This window comes from Python bivittatus, unplaced genomic scaffold, assembly GCF_059951505.1.
Source record: "Python bivittatus isolate LINGU-HERP-01145 unplaced genomic scaffold, Pbiv_v1 ctg000350_np1212, whole genome shotgun sequence".
Classification (NCBI taxonomy): domain Eukaryota; kingdom Metazoa; phylum Chordata; class Lepidosauria; order Squamata; family Pythonidae; genus Python; species Python bivittatus.
Genome location: NW_028277074.1, coordinates 16,516,663 through 16,542,861, shown reverse-complemented (window position 1 = coordinate 16,542,861; position 26,199 = coordinate 16,516,663). Strand labels below are relative to the sequence as shown.

Sequence of the window (26,199 nt, the reverse complement as noted above, 5' to 3'; positions counted from 1 at the left end):
AGAAAGAAAACTATGGGCTAAGTGGCAGGGTCCCTACATAGTAAGGAGAAAAACTGGGCCAGTGAATTATGAATTGGAAGAAGGAAAAAAGGAAATCTATCATGCTAACCTCTTTAAAAAATGGCATGGTAGAACTGAACTTGGGATAGCTTTACTTGTGCTAAAAGAAAGAAAACCAGAATTGTTGGACCAAGCTTGGGATGTGATACTGCAACTATCACATGGAAAAGTGCATATTAATTTTGACATCTGAAAGACATAAGAAAGACTTGGAAAAGACATTACAGGACTTTAAAGAGATGTTCACCATGCAACCAAGATTAACAGATCTAGTGGAACATAGGATAGAAAGAGGAGTAACTCGGCCCATTCAACAGCACCACTACAGGATTCTAGAACATCTAAAAGGAGTGTTACAAAGTTAAATAAACAAGATGCTCCAAATGGACATTATAGAATTGTCTGTAAGTGACTGGTGTTCCCCAATTGTATTAGTGCCAAAACCAAATGGAGGAATATGATTTTGTGTAGACTTCTGACAAATAAACCAAGTGGCAAAATTTGATGGCTATCCAATGCCCCAAGTTGATGACCTCTTGGATGACTTAGGTGGAGCCAAGTATTTATTGTCCTCGGACCTAACCAAAGGATATTGGCAAATTCCACTGGAACCCTATTCAAACAGCATTTACTATCCCACAGGGTCTCTTCCAGTCCAAGAATGCCTTTTGGACTACATGGGACACAGCTACCTTCTAGCATCTTATGAATAAGATCTTAGCTGGTCAAAGGCAATGGTGTACTATGTATCTAGACAATACCCTCATCTATAGCTAAATCTGGGAAGAATACCTCCAACACTTGAAGTTAGCAACAACAGCCTCAGAACAGCTGGTCTATCAATCCTGAGAAGTGCCATCTGGGAGATAAAGAAACCCAATACTTAGGGTTCCTGGTTGGAAAGGGGGAGTTAAAAACTGAACAAGGGAAGGTTGAAACCCTTAGACAAGTAGACACCCCCAAAACAAAGAATCTTTCTTAGGACTAGCACCAAAGATTTATTCCTCATTTTTCTACTTTGGGTCAACTCCTCACAGACTTAACAAGGAAAGCAGAACCCACAAAAGTGAAGTGGATTAAAAAATGCCAAAAAGCATTTGATAAAATCAAAAATACACTTTGTGGCAAACCTGTATTAAAAAGATCAAATTTTACCCAACCCTTGTCCTACAAATAGATTCCTGTAATGTAGACTTAGGAGTAGTGCTCATCCAAAACCATGAAGGGATGGACCACCCTGTGACCTATCTCTCAAAAAAATTCCTCCCAAGAGAACAGAGATACAGTACAATTGAAAAAGAGGCCTGCATGCTAAAATGGGCAACTGATGTTCTGCAGATATATCTATGGAGTCGGTAATTCTCTGGGATAACCGACCATCAACCACTCACTTGGCTGCAATAAATGAAGGATACCAATTCATGTCTGACCAGATAGTATCTGACACTACAACCATACTGTTTTAATATTGTATATAGAGCTGGGCAACAAAACTCCATTGCTGACTTCTTATCACAATATGGTAAAGACAATGAGATTGCACTAACATCATGAAAAAAAAGATTTTTTTTTTCCTAAAAAGGGTTGAGGTATGTGGAAGAGCAGGCTGCTTAACAACATTGCAGGCACCTGCGCTGCTTTCTTTCCTTCCCATTGGAGCCTTCTCCCCAGCATCAGCAGGCAGAGTTGCCAATAAAGCTGCAACCTTGACACAGGTGTGGGGGGAGATGGGAGGAGAAGTATGCATTTTGGAGCTAGGCAGCCACCAGCAGAGTACAGCTGCTGAACAAAAGGTGTTTTTCTTCAGAAGGAGTGGATGGTCCAAAAGGGAGAAAAAGGAGGATAGCAGCACAGCAAGACAAAGCACAACATAAAAAAGGTGCAAGAACTCTATGTGCTGGCCATTAACAGAAAAAGAAGAAGAAGAAATCTTAGAGAAGGGAACTTAAGTCAGAACAGGTTTAAGAAAGTTGATGCATAATAGTAATAGCATAACAGTAATAGCATAGAGCATAATATATAGGTAGTTGTAATAGATTAATAAGCAATAGAGCAACAGGTAACAGTATAAACATTTCATAGTATTAGTAATTGAAGAGTAATGGTATATCATAATAGTAATGATCATAGTAATAGAATAGAGATAGGAATAGAATAGAATAAGCACTCACATATCACTTTTATATGTTTGTTTTTACAAAACGGAACATCTCCCCAATCCTTATAGGGAGGTATAAAGAAATCACCTGTCTCTCTTGAGTCTGAGTCAATCCAATTGGGCATGGCTTAAAAAAAGAACCTGTGACACTAGCACACTCAGGATTGTGGAAAGGTGTGCTTTGTCACAGCCATTACCTGAAAATTGAGGGATGGAGGAATATTCCCAGTGAGTGAACTACTCTTCTAGCAGAAGTGCAGCCCTGTCCAAAATAGGATAGACTTCAATTCCAAAGTTCAGTTTTCTATATACCAATGCCCCATCTTGTCTGGGTTTAATTTTAATTTGTTCTCCTACATGTAATCTATTATAAAACTTAGGCAAGATTCAGTGCTAAGCACAATAAAGGTGGGTCTTATTAGCATACAGAAGGTATCCCTAGATATCTTTCAGACTACATTATTTGAAAATTCTAAGAAATCATTGCCCTTTTTCGTAATTATTAATGTCAGAGAAATTATGAAAGGTAAAATTATTATATGTTTGTGTACATGACCTTGTACCACTTTCTCTTCCATATTTTTTTCCCCACAATAAATACACCGTGAGGTAATTTAAGCTGAGATAATGGCCCAAAGTTATTCAACGAGCTTCCTCGCCTGAGCTGAACTTGAATTTTGATTCTGATCTTCCTCCCGCATCCTAGCAGCTGTATCAGTACCTGCTCAGCATCCGACCATTCCAGGTTCATACGCATAACTTCAGACCATACATTCAGTATTACTTTTCTCAGGAGTCGTTGGACTCTACTCTACATCTACCATCCTGGTACAAACCACAGTGTGATTCAAGCGGAAAGTAGAAATGCAAAACAAATAGACAATGGGCAAGGGTACCAAACTCCTATGTCATAGTTCCTCCATATGGATCTATTATTAAAAGGTTCATACATAGTTCTGAAGAAAAAGGATGGAATTCTTTCCTTTTTTTTTTCCTGTTGGAGTCTTCCTATGTTAGTTCCATGACTGAACAGGATACAGAGCAATTATGGCCTGTACCCTGTTCAGTCATGGAATTAATATAGGAAGACTCCAGCAGGAAGTAAATTGGAAGCTAAGGCTGATGTCTTAGCTGAATTACTGTACCTCATGGTCAAGGCCAGTATTATGTAATGACAAATTGTGCTTGCTTATGACTTACTGTTCATAAGTCCATAGTGTTCCTTCATCTTTCCTTAGTCCAAATCTTGATGGAGTGCTTAGGATGACTGTGACAACCATGGATCAAAGCCTTGCCCTTTTTCTACATGGGTCATGATGTAGAAATAGTGTATGTGATGCACATAAAAATAAGAGGTGGGGTTTTGCCCCACATTCAAAATCACCATCTTGATTTTTTTATCACCCCTCATTTCAATCTTGTGACATTTCATATCATGGTGATGAAACAACATACAAGTCAATAAATAAGGAATATCTTAAGACCTCGGTGGGGAGAGGGTACCATTGAATTCAAATTAATATTAAACTGTAATCCAGATACATTGTGTGATTAATATATCAAAATATTGCAGAAAGAGTTCATTCTTCCTAATTTTTGGTGTTCTTTGGTAAATCAAGGAAATTATAGCTCTCACAAACTGCAACAGTTGTCTTGGGATTATGATGGACAACTTGTAGTGTCACTTCAAGCTAAGAAGATAAAGGAGAGATTGGATAGATTAGTTTTCCTTCTCTTACACAAAGATGAGCTGCTGCTGCTGCTGCTGCTGGTGATGATGATGATGATGATGATGATGATGATGCTTCTCCATCCAAGCTTAAGCTCCTTTAGGCAAGATGATGGTGTCATAATGGATATTCTTTTGAGAAGAGTCAGCCACTGTTTGCAAAAAAGCCCCAATGATATCTTACTTTTTTTTCCCCGCTTACTAAACTCCTAAGAAAGTTTGAGTAAGAATCAGTCCTTTTCCGCTACCCACAAAGCTGTCTCACCACCTCACTCGCATGGATCATAACAAGGGCAATGTCGAAACCGGCGGGACGGAAAGAGGGGGATGAAGGAAAGGAAAGTGTCCAGTCAGCCTGACTGCTTAACGAGTAGCAGCCTTTTCCCGAAAAGGGTGCAGCTTGAAGCGATTCAGAAGGAAAGTTGGGAATTCTCCCGTTTCTTATTCAAATGACGTCTTCCAGGTTTTCCCTGCCCTCCTCTCTTCTTGCTTTCTTACCTCCGTGACCCACGGCCCCTCTCTTCTCCCCCACCCCCACCCCCACCCTCACCCCACCCCCTTCCGAAGGAAGTGTGGGAGGGGATGTTTCGAAGCTCTCCCTTTAAGAGGCAGCCTGCAATGACGAATTATTGAAATTGCCATTGCAGGATGGCATTCCGCTATAAATGCATTGTTCCACCTCCTCTCATCTTCACAGCGCTCGCCGGGTTCTTCTGGCTCGCATCGGCAGACTGGGGCTGACTGCCACCGTCACCCGTAACTCAGAGAAGAGGCTTGCCGCTTAACCTGGGACATCTCTCCACCCCCACCCCCCCACCGCCCCGCTCCATTACCGGCAAGCGAAGGCTTGTTTTCTGCCCGCCCGCTCCTGCGCTCGCTCGCTCGCTCGCTCCCCTTCCTTCCGCCAAACGACAGAAGGATAATAGCAAATATAAAAGAGGAGAAAGGAATCAAGGGGTTCCTCCTGTCGGACTGGCTGGAATTGCCGCTGGCTTTCTCAGTCGGATGACTCGTTGGCTGCGAGAGCGAAGTGTGAAGTCTTTCAAGTTCTCTCGTGCCTGCTGGCGGCGGGAAACGCGGCGTCTCTCTCCCCAAAGCCCGTGAGAAGAACCGAAGCAATTGCCGCCGCCGCCGCCGCCGCCGCCGCCGCCGCCGCCGCCTTTGCAAACGTTCGGTCCTCGCATCCGCTCCCCCGTCCCCTGCCCGACCGTCGAATCACCGGCCACGGAGCTCACCACCATGCAACTGAAGATTGTTTGCTCGCTGCTGCTGCCGCTGGCTGCAAGCTTACAAGCTGCCACCACCGCCAGAGTTTCCCCAGCAACTTCAGCACCTGCCTATGATAAAGCTTTGCAGCAATCCGAAGCGGCAGCGGCGGCAGCCGCGCCAGCCGCGCCAGCAGCGCCAGCACCAGGGACGACTGGGATTGTCCAACCCTTTCTCCGGGAGCAGCGACCCAGCGGGGTAGTGGAGAGCATAGATCAGACCTACTCTGGAGGAGGCAAGGTGGGCTACATCCTCTACCTGGAGGGGAAGCGCTTCCTTTTAGATCTGGAGAAGGACGCGCTGCTTGGAACCACGGAGCAGCTTCTCCAGGGCAAGGGACACTGCTACTATCGGGGCACAGTGGATGGGAGTGCCCAGTCTCTGGCAGTTTTCAATCTCTGTGGTGGCTTAGATGGCTATTTTGCGGTCAAGCATGCCCGCTACACAGTGAAGCCTTTGCTCCGGGGGAAAGCTGTGACCGAAGAGGAAGAGGCCTCCAGGGAGCAGATCTATGGGGATGTGTCTGCCCAGATACTCCATATCTTCTTCAGGGATCATTTCAGCTTTGAAACGTTGCCTTCCCGCCCCACCTGTGAGACTCACAGTTACTCCATGGCCCCACTTTTGGATCGAAAGAGACTGACTCAAGGGCAGGAGGGGAACCTGGAGATAGATCTGACCACCAGGATGGCACATTCCCCTGTCGCCCTTGTCCCTCCTGTGGACTACAGGAAGAGAAGGAAACGCTCTATCTCTAGAGCCAGGCAGGTGGAACTTCTCCTGGTGGCTGATGACTCCATGACCAAAAAGTATGGCAAAGGCCTCCATCACTACTTGCTGACCTTGGCTACCATTGCTTCCCGGCTCTATGGACATGCCAGCATTGAGAATCACATCCGCCTGGTGGTTGTGAAGGTGGTGGTGCTGGGGGACAAGGAGAAGGGCTTAGAGATCACCAAGAATGCAGCTACCACACTCAAAAACTTCTGCAAGTGGCAGCACCAGCACAATCAGTTGGATGATGATCATGAGGAGCACTATGATGCTGCTGTTCTTTTCACCCGTGAGGTAGGTTAGGGAAGAGGCCATAGGTGAGGGAGTCCATGAATGCTGACTTCCATTTTCAGTACCATTTCCCTATTTCATAGCAGGTGTGCCAGATGATTTTCCATGCGGCTCTCTCTTTAGCTTCATGAAGTCAGTGCTGGGTTGCTGCTGTATTTGAGATTTTTGTTTAACTTCTGTTTCTGTTCATGCTAGCACTTTACATATACTGCTCTAGTGGAATAATAATGAAAACCAAAATGAAATTTAAATGTCATTTAATCGCTGCTGGAAGATCCAGCAGTTATTCTTCCTATATGCTGGCAATTTGAAGGAGAGGGAAGGTGCTATCAACAGGTACCTTGTTTATGAGCTTCCTTGCCATCTGAGTGCAGAAGCATCAACAGGGGACTAGGAGGTTGGGCAAATGACCACAGCATCAGAACTGGTGCTGCAAGCCACATTTCTTTTGCATGTGTGTTGTGACAAAAGCTGTGCATTTGTGATGTGATGCTGCAGATGCCACTGTAGGAATCAGGAGACTGAACAGTGGCTTATGGATGCAGTCTCCAACTACATGTTTTCTGAGCAGGTATCCTTAACTTGCCTTTTTATAATCATCAGATAAATTAGTGTCCTGTTAGGTTTATTCAGAATCCACTAAGTAAGCTGGAAATTGATCTTTGACTCTGGCATAGAACAGCCATGCCTCATACCTGGAAATAATTACACAAAACCCTGTTCTCTATGTGCTGCACCTATCTTTCAGTGGGTTCACCTAGCATTTGTGTTTTTATTCCACCTGGAACCTGATAAGATATTCTACAGAACTATTCTCTGTTAGTGGAATCTTATTGTAAGTGGTTCTGCTGATTCAAGTTCTGGAAAAGTTCTGTAAGCCATAGAATGTTTTCCATTTTAAAGTTGGCACTCAAGAAAGATACACTAAGTTTCTCTTAAGGATCTAACTTAACCAGGTATATTGCCAGAAACCATTGCAGAAGGTTGTTGAAGTATTTTAAAAATGAGCCCAACGAAATAATAAGATATGAATAGAAAAATCAGTAATCCATCAAATTGCATTACTATTCTTTTTCCCCCCCTTAAGTGCTTTAAAGTTTATTGTATAAATGGGATATAAGCAAGCAAAAGGATTCTGAACTCTTTGGATCAGATCCAGATTTGTATCTGTTGATTAAGTGGGAACAAATTGTGCAGTATAGTCTTAGGAAGCTCACAACTTCCTTACTTAGCTGCTGGTGATTTAACATGGCATTTTCAGCATGGAGAAAAAGTAGCAATAAAATTGGTGAGGCACAACATGTGTGGCTCAGGAGAGGAGAACATAAATTCAAACCACATGTAAACACAGCCGCAGAGAAGTAGTGCATCAGGTTAGGTGAAGGGTGGGGTTGAAGTGCCTCATTATCCACAAGATAGAAACCGGTCTCCCAGCCTGCCAAGTCTTATCCCTGCCACTTTTGGGATGAGTTCTGAATGTTATTTTGGAAGGATTGGCTGAACCAGTTCAAGGGCAGGGCTCTGGTGGAGCATGTGGCACTGTCTGTGTAATAGAACCTCCTTATTTTTTTTAAAAAAAAGAGTCTGAGTTTTTGCTCCAAATATCTTGTTTGGAGTGTTCTTCCACTTTTCCTTTTTTGATTCAGAAAAACACATAACTTTCCATTAGTTCTCTTCCTCTGCTACATCACTGGAGAGTGCCAGAAAAATAAGGGCTTGGGATAGTTTGTGGAATGAGTTACTCTGGTTGAGGGAGTAAGGAAAAAATACCCAGGCTGTGTATTTTTTCTGTTACTCTAAATACTTGAAATATTATGATGTTCCAGTCGTGCTGCACTTGTGCTATATGTTCTCAAAGTAAATATTAAAAAAACCTTTTGAACAGAAAGTTTCAGGACAGGAAATTGCTCCCATGTTTTGCATGTTTAACTCCAGTTTAAAAACACAATTTCACGCACAGTTAAATTCCGTTGACAAAAATAATCTCTAAAATTAGGTAACAATTTTACCTACTTTGCTCTCTCGATTACCTGTTTCACATCTTGCACTAATCCATAATATGGTGGTTTGGTGTTTTTGTTTTGTTGCATTATGCGGCCTCAGCTAATTTTTCTACAAATCCTGGTTAAGTAAACATTATTTAGTAAGATGTATGGATTCAGCCATTTTCATGAACCAAGAAGGTGACAACTATCCATATGGCTACAACGAAAAGCAGCATAACTACTCTAAGGATGATCTTTTAAAAAGAAAAACAAAAATTGATGTGTACTTTGTGTTGAATGAAAGTAAATGTGGCAAACTGGTCCAGTAAAGAGTACATTTTCCTCCCGTACATCATATTGCACAATTGCACAATTACACGGGAGTGCAAGCGTATATTAGTTACCTCATACAACTTGTTTTACATTTCTTTAAGTCATTGAAGAAAGGGGGAAAAGAGGCTGCTCAGATGTGGAGAAGGAGGAGTACGTTTTTTATACATGTTACACTGATTTGCATTGTGGGTGGCCATGTTAGTCTTTTGCAGTAAAAACAATGAAGAGTCTTGTGGGACCTTAAAAAACTAATCCATTTATTAAAAAGGATGTGAAAATAAATTGGACACCATTATATTCTTCATTGTGCAACAAGTTATATGATTCATTCTATATGCATCCATCATGATACTTAGCTTCACTGAGTGTTAAGACCGAAGTTTGCCAAAGCATGCCTGTTCATACATATGAATGTTTGATCACTGCACCATGTAATTATAATAGAATTCATACCATGTACATTCTCTCTTCATGGTTATCTCCTTGTTCCATAGTTAATTAATATTAACAAGGGTCATAGGTTTGACAACAAGCGGGTGGTATAACATAGGTTAGGTTCATAGGTCAGATTTGTTTTAACCATAATTAGTTGAACAAATCCCAGTAGCTTGATTTACACATAAAACTGAGAAATCAATTATGATTTACAAATCATACTGTATGAATTACACCTCATGCTTAACCAACACTGCATAATGGCACAGCACAATGAAATGAGACTTCTGTAACATATGTTCATTTCAACTGAGATTCCTCAATTTGTTTAAGCTGAAAATTGTGCATTTTAAAGTCACTGGAGATTTGCCAGAATTTATTTGCTTCAATTGAAAAAATATGTTTGTTCTACTTAGAGAAAAATAAATAAATATGCCTGGAAATGAAGAAATATGTTTAGGTCCTCATCTAATGGCATTTGAAGGAGAATGAATCACTGCTCATGGTGCAGAATGTAAACACGACTAAGAGTTTAAAGGTAAAAATGTCAAAAGAAACAGCTCAAAGGGCACAGGTTTTTGTTTTTATTTCTGAAGCCTGCTTTAAAAAAAAAAATCAGATGTTTTTTCAGTGAGACAAGAAGCATCAGGATGAATGTTCAACTTTTACAACTCTCTTTTGAATGTATGAAGTAGGTTCCTTAGCAACTAGACGCTTAAGCACAGCTCCGTTTTTTTTTTTTAATGGGTCCAAATGCAGGCCTGTTGAGTTTCTGTTCACTGACATGCTTTCTTCTAAACAGTTTTTTAGTCGTGGATAAAATGTATGAAGTACATTTTCCATTCCTGTTCATTACAAAGTTAATATTTGCATATATTCAACGTAACACATTAAGGCTGAGGCATGCATCTTTGAGACAACAAAAGATACATATAAAATTTGAATTCTTCTTAAGATATACTGTAGTTCCCAGAACAGGACAGAGAATTGAAGGTGAGGTCTGACAAAGCAGAATAGAGTATAATAATTATGTCCTGTCATTTAGAAATTATGTCTGTTGATGCAGTCTAAAATTCCCCCCTCCTAATTAATTACACTGTATTCATCATGGAATATCCTTATGCTTAAACTGAGAGAATACATCTACAGCATAGTTGTAGCCTGTTTGGGAAGTTCACCTGATTTAAAAAGGAAGGAAGGAAGGAAAGAGAAAGAGAAAGAGAAAGATAGACAGACAGACAGACAGACAGACAGACAGATAGATAGATAGATAGATAGATAGATAGGACTGGTAAGACTTGCTTTTCATAAATTTGTGCTGACTTAAGGTACTTAGAGGTGATTTTGTGATCTGCTCTCAAGTTTTTCCAATTATCAGTATCAAATTGATTGGCCTGCAATTTGTCAAATCACTCTTTTCTATCTTTTTGTAGAGACTGTTTATCTACTCCAGACATCTTATTTTTCACCTGTTTCCTAGGATTTCTCAAAGATAATTAATAAACATTGTGCTAAACCATCAGCCACTTTCTTCGGAGCATTAGCATACAATTCATCAGGTCTGGAAGATTTGAATTCTTTCCAAGTCAGTAGGCATTCTCTATTTCTTTCAAGCTCAGACTAAAATATTACTTCTTTAACTTTCTCTTCTCAAATGCTCATGTTACATATCCTTATCTTAGAGGACAACCAAAATAGGAGTTAAGCATCTCTACTTTTTGTTTTATATGTTACCCTTCAGCCATCTTTACCAAGTGGCTGGTATATTATTTCATTTTCTGTTATATTGAATATATCTAAAATATTATTGTTCTTTTTAGCATCCTTCACTAACCTCAACTCATCCTGACCTCCTCCTTTTGACTTCATTCTTTAAATTGTTGTCAGAATTATTTGTGATTGTACTTTCAATATCTGTTTTTTTAGAAAATCATACCTTTCTTGAGCCACTTCCCCCACTATCTTCTCCTGAGGTGGAGTCTTATTATCAATGTTTTTAGTTTATTATAAGCTGTTTTTTGAAGTTCAAGGTGTTTCAGTAATCTCTCTCTCTCTCTCTCTCTCTCTCTCTCTCTCTCTCTCTCCCCCTCCCTCCCTTCCTCCCTCCCTCCCTCCCTCCCTCTCTCTCTCTCTCTGCCTTTGAGTCAGTGTTGACTCCTGGCAACTGCTCTCAAGCAATCATTTACTTTCCCTTAAAATCAGGAGCTCTGTCATTACGTGGACGCTTTCTCCCAAATTTCTGATTGTTTCACTTTGTTTTCACTCCTACCTTGAAGTGAACAAGAGCCAGGTTTTGGGCTTTTTTGCATGTTTTGGGAGGTGTTAAGGGGAAAAGCCTTGCGGATGCTTCTGATAGTCATTTCACCCCTCAACACCTTCCCAAATAAGTCTGATTTTTCTTGTTTTATGAAAAATCCTAAGGCTCCAATCTTCCATAACTGCCCCCAAAGGTATGAAAATACTGGATTTATCCATTCTTGTACCATCTTAATATTAATGGACATATTACCTGTCACCCTCTGAGATAATCTGTCATAAATAAAGTGTGGCCCCTGGCCAAAAGAAAGTCTCCACATTTGTTTTACCTAATAAGAACAGAGGCATCAACCTGTTCAGCAGTATTGATTAAGATGAGTGAAGAATTTATTATTTATTTGTATCTTCCTCCGTTCTCTGAAGCAGAAAGTTGCTATAAAGACAGGTCAGAGATCTTCTGGAAGGACAACACTTAGCAAAATTTGTCACCCAATTATGTTGGGTAATTACATTCTCAGAAAAGTACTAGTGTATACCTTTTGGGGAAAAAAATGACTGTGGAAAGCACCACCTACATCTTCTATTTGTTGGGTGGTTGGTAGGAGATGGCATTTTCCATTTAGTTTAATCATTTCTTTTTCTGTTCCTTTCATAAAAGTTTTATGGTGCAAATCACAATTTTCTCCATTTTACAGATAAAAAGCTCTCATGCTCTTTTTCTTGTCAAGACCTAACAGGAAGCTAGGATATTTTATGATAAATATGTATCATATGGTTAGGTTTATTCTAATTCATATTTATCACATGGTATATAGCTGAAATATGGAATTTCCTATCACAACTTGAAGACTGCCAACTCATACAATTTTAAAAGAAAATTATACAAATATTGGAGTATTAGACTATTAATAAGTTTTAATATCTCCAGTATCATAAGCAGTATAACTCTTAATATCAGTTGCTGAGTTGAAGCTGAAGAGTTTCTTTCATGCTTGTGAACCTCTCCTAGTCACTAGACTGGTTCACTAGACATTTAAGTTTTATCTGTTTCTTATGTGTAAAAAATAAAAATTTGGGGGGGGACCCTTTACTCATATCAGTATGATTTAAAGTCTTTATAATTGTATCTAAGCTACAGATTGATTTGTTATTTGATCTATTTACAGTATTTTTTCAGTAGTACTATTAGGATGATGCATTAAAAAAATGAAAAAAAATGTCACTCATGCCTTAGTCGTTAATTAGACTATTGTAATGTGCTCTACATTGGGTTGCCTCTTAAGAGCATTCAGAAGCTATAACTGGTCCAGAATGTAGTGGCTCAAGTAATTATGGGAGTACTTGAAGGAATCCATATAATAGTTCTACTTTGAGAATGGCACTGGTTGTCAGTGGTCATCTGGCTGCAATTCAAGGTGCTGCTTAACACCTGTAAAGAATTTGATGGCTCAGGGCCTGGATGTCTGTGGGATTGCCTTCCCCTGATAATATCTGCCTATCTTGCAAGACCTAATAGATTAGGCTCTTTATGTGTTCCCTCAGGCACAGATTACTATCTACAGGGTCCATAAAAACATGTGTTCTCAGTCCCCCTCCTCTGGAGTATGTATTTGGATGTCTCCCTCAATCCTGATTTTCAGAAAGTCTGTGGAGACATGGCTAATTCATTAAGCCTCAGTGGCAGGGCTGCTGTGACTGGTGAATAATTGCTTTTATTGTGTTTTTTTGTAAATTTTGATTCATGGTGTACATTACTGTTTTATAACATATTCTCTTGGGTTAATCTTTTATTATTATGTATTTATTTTAACCCATATTATGGACTCAGGGAGTAATATCTTGCTCAGAATCAATTGATTGGAGCAATCTATCAGCTCTGTAAAATAAATAAATGGATGGATGGATGGATGGATGGATGGATGGATGGATGGATGGATAGATAACAGATCAAAACCAAATATCAATGTATACAGAATGTACCTACTTATCACTGGAAAACTTTTATTTTTCAATGTTTATATATTATTACGGTATGATTCAGGGAGCAGTTAAAAGTTAGTTTCTTATGAATATTTTAAATATATACAATACATGTTACAGCCTTTGGGGACAATTTCATTTCTAAAATATGTGTATCTATATATTATTATAGTAGCCCAGGCATACTACCAAAGTTTCTACTTAGTGTGCAAGCAAATAAAAACTAAAGCCAGTATAACAGTATTAAAAAGAAAATGGTCTCAGTGCAAAAGAATGGTCTTAGGTACTTTCTGAAACATGACAAGGGTAAGGGGGATGTGTACCTGAAATACTGAATGTTTGCCCATAGAAGAGTATGCCTGGTATCCTTCAACTGAGGGGAAAAGCAATTGGGGGTATCAGACACACCTATTCCCAATAACCTTTCGCAGCCTTCAGAGCAATCTGATTCAGTATGGATAAATGATATATCATTTAGTTTGAACCTGCATATTAAAATGACACCCTTCCTGCTATCAAGAAGATACCCATTGAAAACAGGCAGGATGACATTTTGATTTTCAGCTTCAACCTAAGTGATATATCTATCATCCATCCAGTCTGCCCCCACTGCAGTACACATCTTTATTCCTCCATCTTTATTCTGCCTCCATTTATGTGATGGAATGTATCTACAAGGAGGAGAGTGATGAGGGAGACCAAGGCTATCAGGAAGGAAGGGCTGCATTCCGGGAGTGGGGAGGAGGCAAGAGGCAGCATAGTCCACAGGGGGAGTGTGAGAAGAGTAAGAGATTCAGGATAGCCACTCCCTAGAACCTTACAGGGTATATCCACTGGTTGCTGTAGTATAGATTTAGTTTGGCAAGATTCTGTCTATAAGGTGTAAGCAAATAAAGGAACTGTACTAGATTGGACTGTTTCATCGTTGTTCTTGGTCCTGACTATTTATTTATTTACAGCCATTACGTGTGATGTGTTGGTTGTAAATAAATCGATGTAAGAAACACTCCCAATTACACTTCTTTGAGAGTTAAGAGTAAAAGACTTAGAACACTTCTGCATAAGACATTGGCTGCAATCTGAAGAGCTTAAATCTGTGATATTCCACTGTTGGCTACATTTGAGAGATGAGCCCATTTATTTCAGGCCAACCTGTTTTCCCCTTTGGTAAGGTCTCTGCCCCACCATGCTTCCTGATTTCTAAGTTTGAGGTCTTCAGACTTCAAGGGAAAGACACCCTGATGGTTTTTCAACTCCTCACTGAAACTTCTGGGATTTTTCTGCATATGACCAGACAAATGTAAACAGCGTGAAGTAAGGACTTGGTTGGCAGCAGGAAGAGCAAACTATTTATTTATCGTTGGATGGAGTGGGCATGAGAGGTTGTTTGTTTGTTTGCTGTTGTAGTATCTGTGGAAGGTCAGCAATGCTTGCTCTTTAATTCTGGAGGTTGACAGAAGTGAAGATGATTGTGGATTATCTTCAAATTGCTTTTGAGGAATTCGGGAGAAGAACCAGCAGCAGTGTGAAAATGCCCATAATGAATTACAATAAATTCTCTGCTCTTGTCCCTAACCTATATTATTAGCTAATCTGGGTTCCAATCCCCATAGCAAGCTTTTGATTGTTACCATGATTTGATTCTATTCAGAATACTGTTCACAAGAAAAAAAATAATGAAATAAGCCTATTATAACAGTCCTCTCAAAGAAGCATTCACACTGGATACTACCATAGGCAACCATGTAAAGGTTAAAGAGACCATTGTTCTAGCAGAATCATGCTTGATTTATAAAGCAGACTTGGACACAACAAAGAGGGCACAACTTTTTTTTAATTTTAATTAAAATGGATTGTCCGATTTTCCTAATGAGGTCCAGATACTGACTGCTTCCTGAAGTCAGCAATATTCCAAATCTAGCAACTTTCTTGAAAAAAGTTCAACAATCAGCAGCTATAGAATAACAGTAGTTACAGAATGACATCCGAAAGGCTCTGTATAAATTTTGCAAAAACGTTTTGAGTAAGAGGTTACATATAGGTGGCTAAGCATTACTACAGGATATTAATAATATAGTTTGTTTGTGTATATAATTTTCATGGAAGTGGTAAATTAGTAAAAGGAATCTTTGAATGAAACAGGATAATCTAGGATTTGAAGAAATAAGGCATCCTGCTGATAGATTTCTTGGCTGGTTTCTTATAAAAACAACATTATTGAAAAGGCACTTACTTAATCACATATTCTATGAAGAATGGAATTGGCATGATTGGAATGATTCCTAGAGAGCATCTGAACTGTTTTCACAGGTGTTGCTTTTAATCAGAGTTTTGCCACATTTGGCCTCATAAGCCATTCTTGAACACACTGCATGTTGACTCTCAGACTTCCACAGTGAATAACCATGCATTCACCCATTCACTTTGGTGGCAAGAAATGCCTTGTACAGGCATATGACATACTTTTTTAGAAACACGAAGAATAAGTTCTGCTCACAAAAAAGCTCTGTGCTTGAAGTCCATAGTTCTAGACCGTACAGTATACACACACATACTGTACATATATACAGTGCATAAACATGCATGTGTACATGCATACCTACATACAGTGTGTATAGAATATACACTTACTGTAATCAATAGGACCACAGAATGGTAGGAGCACTGTCGAATTCAACATATGAGGAATGGTGAGCAGACTTTCAGCCATATGCTCCTCCGTTGTTGCCTTTGTAGGACTCTAGGATGACTCTCATCCACCCCATCCTGAAGATGTTTCCAGGCAGAGAGTACAACTTATATTTGTTGCACCCCCTAATCTGATAAGAACCCAAGTATATCCTCCCAGGCTACCAGTTTTGTGCCTCTGTGTGTGCTATTTGCCTTGTAGTTGAAGATTTTGATTCATTTACTTACTTGTATTTTGTATTATTGATTCTATTATAATTGTACTTTTATCCCAATACTTTTATGTTCTATATTTCATACTTATTCCTTGTCATATATCTTATATTTATACATACTACTTGGTAATTGATATATACAGTATGTATATTTATAGTCGCTTACTTTTTAGGTTTTATATTGCTGTTTTCTGGCTTTCTGGCTGAAATAAATTTGATTTGAGCAGCCCCTTCTTCTTCAAGTCACACTGGTGACATCACTGAAAGCTGTTCTTCAGGAGTACACCACAGATTTTTACCAGATCCTTATTTTGAGTAAGTCAGAAGAAGATAGCACTATGATATTGTTTGATAAGACTATTAGACAAATGCAGAATGGAAAAGTTTAAGGAATGCACAATTTTATTATTGCTTATCTTTAAAATGCAGTTAATTTTGCAGCTACTCAAAATACTTTTCTTTTAAAGTTTTCCTTTGCTCATTATTTTGCATAAGCACATTTTTGCATTGACATTTGGAATGTGTGGAGGCAGGAGAAAATTTCATATTGTCTAAATAATTGTATAGTACCAATTGTGCCAAAAAGGTCAGATCATTGTTCATCCCTGTTCTTAGTACCTAAGCTTTACCCATCTGCCATCTTTCCAGAGTGTTTTCCTTGGCCAAGAATATCAGATCAACAGGAACCATTTTTTTTTCCTGCCAGTCAAGAAAAGATACCCACAAGCCAACAAGTATGTTTCATTAGAAGATGCTCACTTTGAAGCAGCACAAATAAAATAAAAATAAACAGTTTTGCTAACACAGGTGCCCACGAAATGTAACTGCTTTAAAATATGTTTGGTAAAATAAATTCTCTCCCAGCCCTAACCAGACTTTTCATATCCCCAAGGGTACTAGGCAGCAAGAGGTACAGTATATCCCTATAGATTAGGATATTTTAACTACATTTCATATAAATTTATATGTTCAGTACAGTTAAACAATCCTGCATTATGATTTAACCATTCCCAAATAACTAGTCCTTACTTTTGTGGAACCCCCAAATAACACAATCAGGTATTGCATAAGGGCTCCTAACACTATTATAGTAACATTACATGTCCAGAATTGCCATTTGCTGTCCATTCATTGTATTTGTACTTATAATTGCTAAATTTCCTTATGGGAGTAAAAGACATGATGTAATATACAGTTAAAAGTACTGGCATATGATAGGATTACTATACTATCTATTACTATGCTTAAGTTTCTCTGTGAATATATACATCATTTATGCCTTGTCCACCAGAGAGAATTGTATTCTCCTTTTCCTCCTATTTTATTATCATATGGAAATTGAAAAGAGTCAGAATACTTGGATATGAGAGCCAGTTTTGTAGAGTGGTTAAGGTACCAAGCTAGAAACCAGGAGACTGTGAGTTTTAGTCCTGCTTTAGGCACAAAGCCAGCTGGGTGATTTGAGCCAGTAATTTTTCTCTCCAGCCTAGGAAGAAAACAACTGCAGGGACTCATCCAGGCAGTTACCAGGATTGAAGACTGACTCAAAAGCACATCCACGCTCTCTGACATACTTAAGTGATTTAGTTTAACTCATTAATTCCTTATCATGTAAGTTGACACTCAAGTGAGTTCAGTGATAGTATTCCAGTCATGTTCCTAAATCATACTGAACTTTGGCCTTCCAGCTGTAATAATCATTAAATAGAATGATGTCATTCATCTTCCCAGACCTAAAGTTAGCCAGTTAGAAGTTAGAAGAAAAGAAGGAGAATATCCCAACAGGAAGTTTTCCTTTACATTCTTCCATAACTTGGTGCTGTCTATAAATGCAGGACGCAAGGTTGGAGGCTATCTATAGGAAAGACTCAGAAAGGTTTAAAGCGTATAAGGTTGTTAATACTGACCTTCATCAATAATCATCAGTGCATCATAAATACATAGACCATTTTCTGATCTAGCATAATATACACAGAAATTAGTCTACATTTCAGTTTCAAGCGATACCCCAATGCCAGTGCTACAGTTTACTAGGAACACTGATTCCTTAAAATAATAATCTTACTGTATAAATGAAGGCAACTAATTCAAGAGCTGGCATAATTCTTTGCAATAAATGGACAGTTTCCATTTGATTTAGCAATCAACAATTAGGACTTTGTGGTCTTTGAAGGAAAAGCCCAAAGGTGGGTCTTCCAACCTAGTGCTGTCTAGACTACTGAAAGAGCAATTTCCTTGATTCCTAGCTAGGAATCTTAGGAATTGCAGTCGCAACACATTTGCAGGATGCCATCTTTTGAAAGGTTGCTCCAAAACGTAGCTATTGATGTCTATGTCCTTATCTTGGCTATAATCCTTATTTGGCCTTACTGTTGGCAATAAGGCTGCAACTCAAAGCTGTCAGGCCCTATGGGTACAAACTATGCTTCAAATGCTTTCTTTCCCTTCCCTTCCTTGTAGGATTTATGTGGGCATCATTCATGTGATACTCTGGGAATGGCTGACGTTGGAACCATATGCTCTCCTGAGCGCAGCTGTGCAGTGATTGAAGATGACGGCCTCCATGCGGCTTTTACAGTGGCTCACGAAATTGGTATGCAGCGCCTTTTTTTTTGTTCCCTTGCCAAATACAACACTTGTAACAGCTGCATTAGTAACCAAAATACCTTACAAGTAATTCCAGATTTTCCCCTGATTCAGATATTCAGTTGGGGATTAAAGCTGTGTACATATGCATGCACTTTGGGGTTAATTAATAGGGAACTGAAGTCAAGTAAAGTTACACAGAAGGATACCTTTCTGACAGTATCCCTTCTAAGAACTGGCTGCGGTGGCAATTGGAGAGCTCCTATATGTACAAGAACTTTTTAAAGAAGTGCCTGTCCTATCTATAAAAAACTTAAGCATACTTATCAGTAAACTGCTTACTAAGTAGATACTTGTATTCCTGCAGAACTTGGTTTACTTATGTTATACTATCTTATTTTTCTGTAGGCATTAAGAGTTAATCAGAAATCTTGATGAAAGGGAACACTTTTTATATAGGCATTTATTATTACAATAATATAATGTTTAGGACAAGCTGGGTAAAGGATATAATATAATTGAAATATTCGGGTTCATCTGGAATTCTAAATAATTACAAAATAGAAGGCCCAATCACTAGGAATGTTGAAAATATTATTTGACATAAAAAGAGCTTGGTTGATGTTAACTTTCTAAAGCTGAAGATTGACAAGCATTCACCATACCCTAGAGATAATTATACTTCCAAGAATCTACTTATGACATTTCTTGACTTGTAATTTCAGTCCTATCATTTATTTTTTTAAGGAAAAAGAAAAAATGATACAGTGCAATGATGGGTTGTTTGCACACATCCTTGGCTTAATTTGGAAGTGGCTCAAAAATAGTGGTTCTGACATGATATATTCATTTTTAAAAATTCCAAGAAATCAAAATTGTCCTATAATTTTTTTAACATACATAGTAGAATGTACACAGAGAACAAGTGTTTTGCTCTTTTGCATTTGTACGTGAAAATTGCTGCTTATGGCTAAAGACACAGCACAAAATCTAGCCTTGTACAAATTCATATCCTTGTTTTCTGTCATGGAGTACTGCATATGAAAATGCATTTTGTCACAGTATGCCTCTCCCAGTTGAAAGCAGAGGTTTGATATAAGGAAAATAAAGGCATTAGTCTCCCTGAAAATTCTGCGAAATGCCCTAACAAGACAAAATATAGGGTTGTAGAGCCTGTTGTATTCCCTTCTCACATCCTGTGGCAATTTCAAGTCACTTCAGGCAATCAGAGCTTAGTTTATTGTTTCCCACTACTACCACACACATATGCATACACACATGACAGAAGGATGGCATTGATACCACACTTAGCTGATGGTTCTTGGCTTCCTTCAGTGGCCAAACATTATTCAGGTAGGCCTATAAACAATCTATATAAGTTCAAGAATAGATAGACAGATGGAACAAATGAGCACAATGTTAGCTGTGTTGAATAAAATCTTCCATGTGGTACAGTAAAGGTGAATAAAATATCACAAAGAAACTGTTCAGAACTTCAACAGATATAGTTACATTTTATGTGATTCTTCACACAGAATTGCTTCCGGTCCCATTGGGATACCATGTTCTTGGATTGAGTTGTTAGTGAAATTTTAAACTGAGTAGCTGTTGTTTATCAAGAAAGATGTTCACGTGCCACCCCAAAATTGACTGATGACATAAACTGTTATGTGGCACATTTGCAGACTTCTCCTTTATGATGACAATTCAGGAGTCAAGATATTACTGTTTTTTAAATAGCCATTCAGTAGATTAGAATAAAGCAACAGCTATTCAGTATTAACAGCACCCAAATTCCAGGGACAGGCAACCTGATGTCCTCCAAATCTTTTAGATCAATCCCATGATGAATGGCAAGGGAATATGGGAATTGTACATAAAAACATCTGGAAGGCTCTGGATGGTGAACACTTTGTAGCCTATAAGACCTTCCTACTAGATCCAGACCCGCCCCCAAGAAAAACAGACTTTCACTAAGCTAGCACTCTGCCAAAAATATTTTAAAATATGTTGTGATTAATTTGAATGACATGATTTCCCAAAACCAGTGGCATCAGTACTGTTTGGAAAATGGAAACCCAATAAAACCAACGTGTAAACCCTAGAATAGGCTTAGTAAGTATGATGAAAAATAATATCCTTACATAGACCTCATCCCCAGTAATGGAAAAAATTAAAACCCCATAAATGTAAAATGATCTGACCACAATACAGGATTTTCCCCTAATTTCTGTTTTCACCCCCACCCCCCAATAATTATATAGCCTCTCAGTATTAAAGTGTTGTCTACAACTGATCTAGACCTCCCAGCAACATTGGTTGCATTACACTAACGTGAAATGGTGAATATACATGCCCAAGCTATAAGCTATTAAACAATTATAAAGAAAGAATATTGTGGTTTGACTGCTGAAAGTCTTTTGAAAGAAAAAAAGAACCATAGCTCAGTAGTAGAGTGAATGCATTACCTGCAGATAGTCCTTAGCTCAGCTTTGCATATTTACAGGTAAAATTTGGGAAAACTCGATTGTGCAGACAGTACCAAGTTAGATGGACCAAGAATTGTACATAAACAACTTTCCATGTTCCTAAAATGCAGGTTAATATCAATAGTGATCACATCAAACACAGCAGTTCCTTTTTTGAGTTCCCAAACAATTCACAACTATTCATGTACTGCAGTGTTTATTCACTATGAACAGCTGGGTATAAATTTAAATAACAGTCCCAATGCTACCCTAAGATGTTCAGCATTGAAAGAGGCAGGGCAAGAATGTTCTAAAATTAGCTTCCTTTAAACTGGGTGCTTCATATCAGCTTGACATTCTGTAGGGAAGACCCTGGGGAATTAATTGTCTGAAAGTACAGTTATCATTAGGCTTGGGGTCCCAGTTTGCCAAAAACAAAAACAAAAATGAGTAGTGTATTTTTCCAACTTAATTTATCTTGTGTGGTCACTAAATGTATTTTCCATGAAGATTCTTAGTTATGCAGGGTGAACACTAAATTAAAAAATGGAAAACTGTTTGTTTTTTCTTCTACATTCTTGGAAATAAAGAACAAAGATAAGAGAAATTTCAGCCAGCGCCAGTTACAGATTTTGCCTTGTTTCTCATGCCAAACCAAAGCAAAGTTTGCTTTGGGTGTACTGTTGTGCCAGTTCAATTTTCAGACTATGAGCAGGTAAGATGCTGAAGTTTTTTTAATCGTATCCTTCAAACTCTCCAAACCTGAAACTAGAGGTTTTATAAATAGCAATCATATAGCTGTTGCCATCAGACACACCTGAAAGAGAAAATGAGGCATCCTAGACTGGAAAACTTTGGACACATAATAAAATCAGTGTATCAGTGTATTATTAAGCATCAACCTTGTGGAAAGGTGTGTGTTGAGAATTTGCTTTGTATGTTGGTAGTCTGGTTTAATCTCTGACATCTTCAGTTAAAAAATAATTGGAAACATGTGATGGTAAAGACAATGCCTGAGATTCTAAGAGCCTTTGCTTATCAGAATAGATAGTACTTGGCTTGATAAAGATATAATTTGGCCAGGTCTGAACCAATTTCCTATAATTGTTTTCTCACAAAGTAATATCATTGCAGTTTTGACCAATAATTGTCTGAAATTAGAGTCACTGGGCACTCTGTCCTATGATTTCTATTTTAGAAGTTCAAGCAAGGAATATGCAGTGTGCATGTGGTCAGTGGAACTGTCTTCTAATTTGTTCACATTTATTTTCCAGAGCTGAGTTCAGACTTTGCAAATGATTCTAAAGAGCTCTGGCAGTAGCACAGCGTATAATGCTTACAATGCTCTCTTTATTATCTGAGGACAGTTTTGCAGCACAGCTGAAGGTAGACCTGCAAGAGAAGAATCAAAAAAGTATCATTCGTTTTTATAAATTATTAAGCATTATGATTAGTTAATCAGGATTGTGATCTAATCCTGGGTTCTTATGGTTATATCACAGAACTTGCACAGCAAGCTAGCCTTTCAGCAAAAATGTAAAACATGAAAATATGTCATTTATAAGTGGAACACAATTTAATGGGAACATCAGTTGGATTTAGGGCTTATTCTCACATGCTACCTCTTGTGGCCTAAAGGTATTTTATTAACCATTTTTAAGGACATATCTTAGTGATCTTCATCTTCATCTCATACCCAGCCCACTGCTGAGGCAACCTACAGCTATCTTCAGTTGTTCCAGTTTGAAAGTGGTGTTTTCCATCTTCTCCCAAGACAAAACTTCCCAAGCTGACAATCAAAGACACCTCAGGGATGAACTTGAGATGACACAGTCAGGGACAGTGATCTGCTTAGCCCCAGTTAGCCCTGAAATCTGCTGTGGAAATGCTCCCACCCAGGCTGGTTGCCAGATACTGGATGCTTCACCTGAGAGAGACCATATTCCATCTTTATGCTGGAATATCAAACTCCCAGAACAATAGATCTGTTACTTGCTATTTGTGTGTGTGCATGCGCATATGATATGTATGTATTGCTTGTGCTGGGGAGATCATAAAGTATGGAAAACACTTCACATACAAACACACACACACACACACACACACACACTTGGAATGTGCATGGGAAGGAAAAAAAGCTCTATCTCTGACCAAAATGTATTCACGTGGAAAATTGGATGGGAAAAAAAGGGGGAAAAAAGTTTCAGAGGCTCTGTCTCAGGTTTGAGTGCTTTATATTTCAAATTGCTCTTCTGATCACCCAGACATTTTTGAGTGGGGTTGTTTGACATGAGTGTATTTCTCTTTGATTTCTCTGAAAAAAATGTACTGATTCAAACATAGAGTAATCATTTCATAAATCAAGAGAACTCCTGAGAGATCAGCAGTCCTATCAGAAGAAGCACACAGTAAATAATAAAATTATTTATTATTTAAAATTATTGCCATCAAGTTGGTGTTGACTGTTAGCTACCACACAGACAGATTTTCTCCATGATAACCTGTCCCTGATCTGGTCCTTCAGGTCTTCCAATGGTGCACTCATCACCACTGTAACTGAGTCTATCCACCTTTCTGCTGTTCCTCCTCTTCTTCTCTTTCCTTCCACCTTTCCCAGCATTAAAGCCTTTTCCAGAGAGCTGGGTCTTCACATAAGGTGTCTGAAGTATGATAATTTGAGCCTGGTCATTTGTGCCTCAAGATGATGATGACGATGATGATGATGATGATGATGATATTTAAATATTATTTAATATTTAATATTATTTAAATATCATTGAATAATATTATTTAAAATTTATTTAAAAGTTAAGGATTGAACCCCCAGTCCTGCCCTATCACAGATTCAGGACAGCTTGGTTGTTGGTTTTCCTACCGGGTGAGAGAGGAAAGGACAGCAGGAATTCTCTGCTTGCTGAATTTACTCTGCCTTTAAACTGTGAAGGCAGCCCTGTTGAGGTGTGGTAAAGATAAGCTGTGGGGGCCCTGCAGTTTAGGTTGATATATTTTCCTCCCAATACAAGGATGGAGGAAAGAACATTAATAGGGCCATGAAAAAAGCCCTTCATTTCTTCTCTTGTTAGTCTTCTTCGTGTATTAAAAGAAATGTACAGAGGTCTAGGGGAAATATCTGCTATGGCTCCATTCCTACCCCCTCCAATTTTTTTGAATTTGTGGAAAAGATTTATAAGAAAAATGTACATGATTATAACTCTCCCCATGACCATAAATACTGATTGTGCAGGGTCTCTTCTCCTGTGAAGGTGCTATTGCATTTAATCATAGAAGATTGAACCCAACAGATTTTGGTCCCTTTTAAAAATCCCATCTGTTTTGTATGCTATCGTTTTTTAGAACCACTTTATACATTGCTCATAGAATTTGCTAGTTTTGATACATGAACCTGAAAACATATGACCAAGTGTTTGCAGAATTATTACTGTGTAAGCTCTTTTAAAAAATAATTTGAGTCTCAGAAACTTTTTTTTTTTTAATTGATTGATTTTATCACCCTGGCATTTTCCTTTGTTTCTTTTTTTGTTGTTTTTGGTATGTTTTGGTATGAAAAGAGCAAGTAGGGATGTAAATTAGTCAACCATCTGGTCAGCTTCACTGATTTTTAACAGTATACAACCGAACCCTTAAAATATTAGGACAGCTGAATATTTGTTTGGGGTTTTTTAACCGAAAGTGTGTCTTCTTCTGAGAAGCTATATAACAAATCAAAAGGTTATTTCATGCAGGACACAGAATTTGACTACTTGCTCCAGCAATTCATCTCTTCTTTCATGACCTACCATCAGTTGCTCAGTCAGAGAACAATTACAACAAATGATATATAATGCAAAAACATGCAAATTCAGTTATTTATTTCAAAAATATTTTATGATTCTAGAAACATCAATCTAGCAATTTTCAGTCATGAGCAAGGTGAACAACTTTCATTATCAGGCAATAGAATTTTAATTATGCTTGAAATAGAAAAGATAATATAATTTTTAATGTATAAATGGAATATTATTCTCAATGTAAGGGAATAATAACTTACTATATAGATCAATCAACTCAAACTTTTCTTCCTGAATGAAGCAAATGATTTATTACACTGTTTTATATACCATCCATTTCCATAGGAATCAAGGCAGTTTATAAAATAGAAAAGATGCAAACAATAAAAACATGAGCAAATAACAACTTTCTATCTAATTGAGGCTATACTCCATTAAATCTTGAACCCTGAATGAAACAGCTTGGTCTACAGCAATTTGTAAAAAGTGAGGAAGTTTGGGACGTTTTATTTTTTGGTATGCAAGATATCCCAGAGTATAGGAGCAGCTACAGAGAAGACATATTGTTAAACTTCATTTGGGCCAGTGATCATTAGTAACACCCCAGGAGCCAAGCCATGTAGGACCTTAAAGGTGACGGTCAGCACAATGAGTTGGTCTTGGAAGTTAATTGGCAGCCAGTAGAATAGGCATTACATAATGAAATCTGCTACCACTAGTTAGTATGTAATTGACTGCACTTTGGACTAACTGAAGTTTCAGACTTATCTTCAAAGGCAGTCCCATGTAATGTGTTGCAGTAATCTAACTTTGAGGTGACAAGAGTGTGAGTCATTGTAGATAAGGCTTCACAATCCAAAATAAGCATGCAATTGATACAGCAGCAGATCTGGGTGACCTCCATGCCACAGTTACTACCTACTGCTTCAGTATGAGCTCCAAGTCCACGTAGACCTGTAAATTGTGGACTTGTTCCTTGGGAGGAGAGGAGAAGAGTGTTATATTACATTGTCCTAATCTGTAAGGTTTGAGAAGAGCCATTGTACTTTGTTAAATTACATGATGCATTTAATATGTAGCATGCAGTGTTCCTTTTCATTTCTGTACTGTTACTGCAAAATTAATCCTTACAAGGCAGCCAATTGCATGTTCTGCATCTGCTTTTTATGTGGTTAGTTTTTCTGCAT

The 26,199-nt window shown here is 38.4% G+C and overlaps 1 protein-coding gene across 1 annotated transcript in view; it reads left to right on the top strand.

Annotated features, from left to right (window-relative positions):
- The first annotated feature begins 4,499 nt into the window (after positions 1–4,499).
- Positions 4,500–26,199, top strand: part of ADAMTS5 (ADAM metallopeptidase with thrombospondin type 1 motif 5) — a 50,590-nt gene continuing 28,890 nt past the window's right edge. The window contains exons 1-2 of the mRNA XM_007430164.3: positions 4,500–6,281; positions 18,631–18,763. Coding sequence (XP_007430226.2) covers positions 5,187–6,281; positions 18,631–18,763 — 1,228 coding nt within the window. The 5' untranslated portion in view covers positions 4,500–5,186. The remainder of the gene's footprint in view (positions 6,282–18,630; positions 18,764–26,199) is intronic.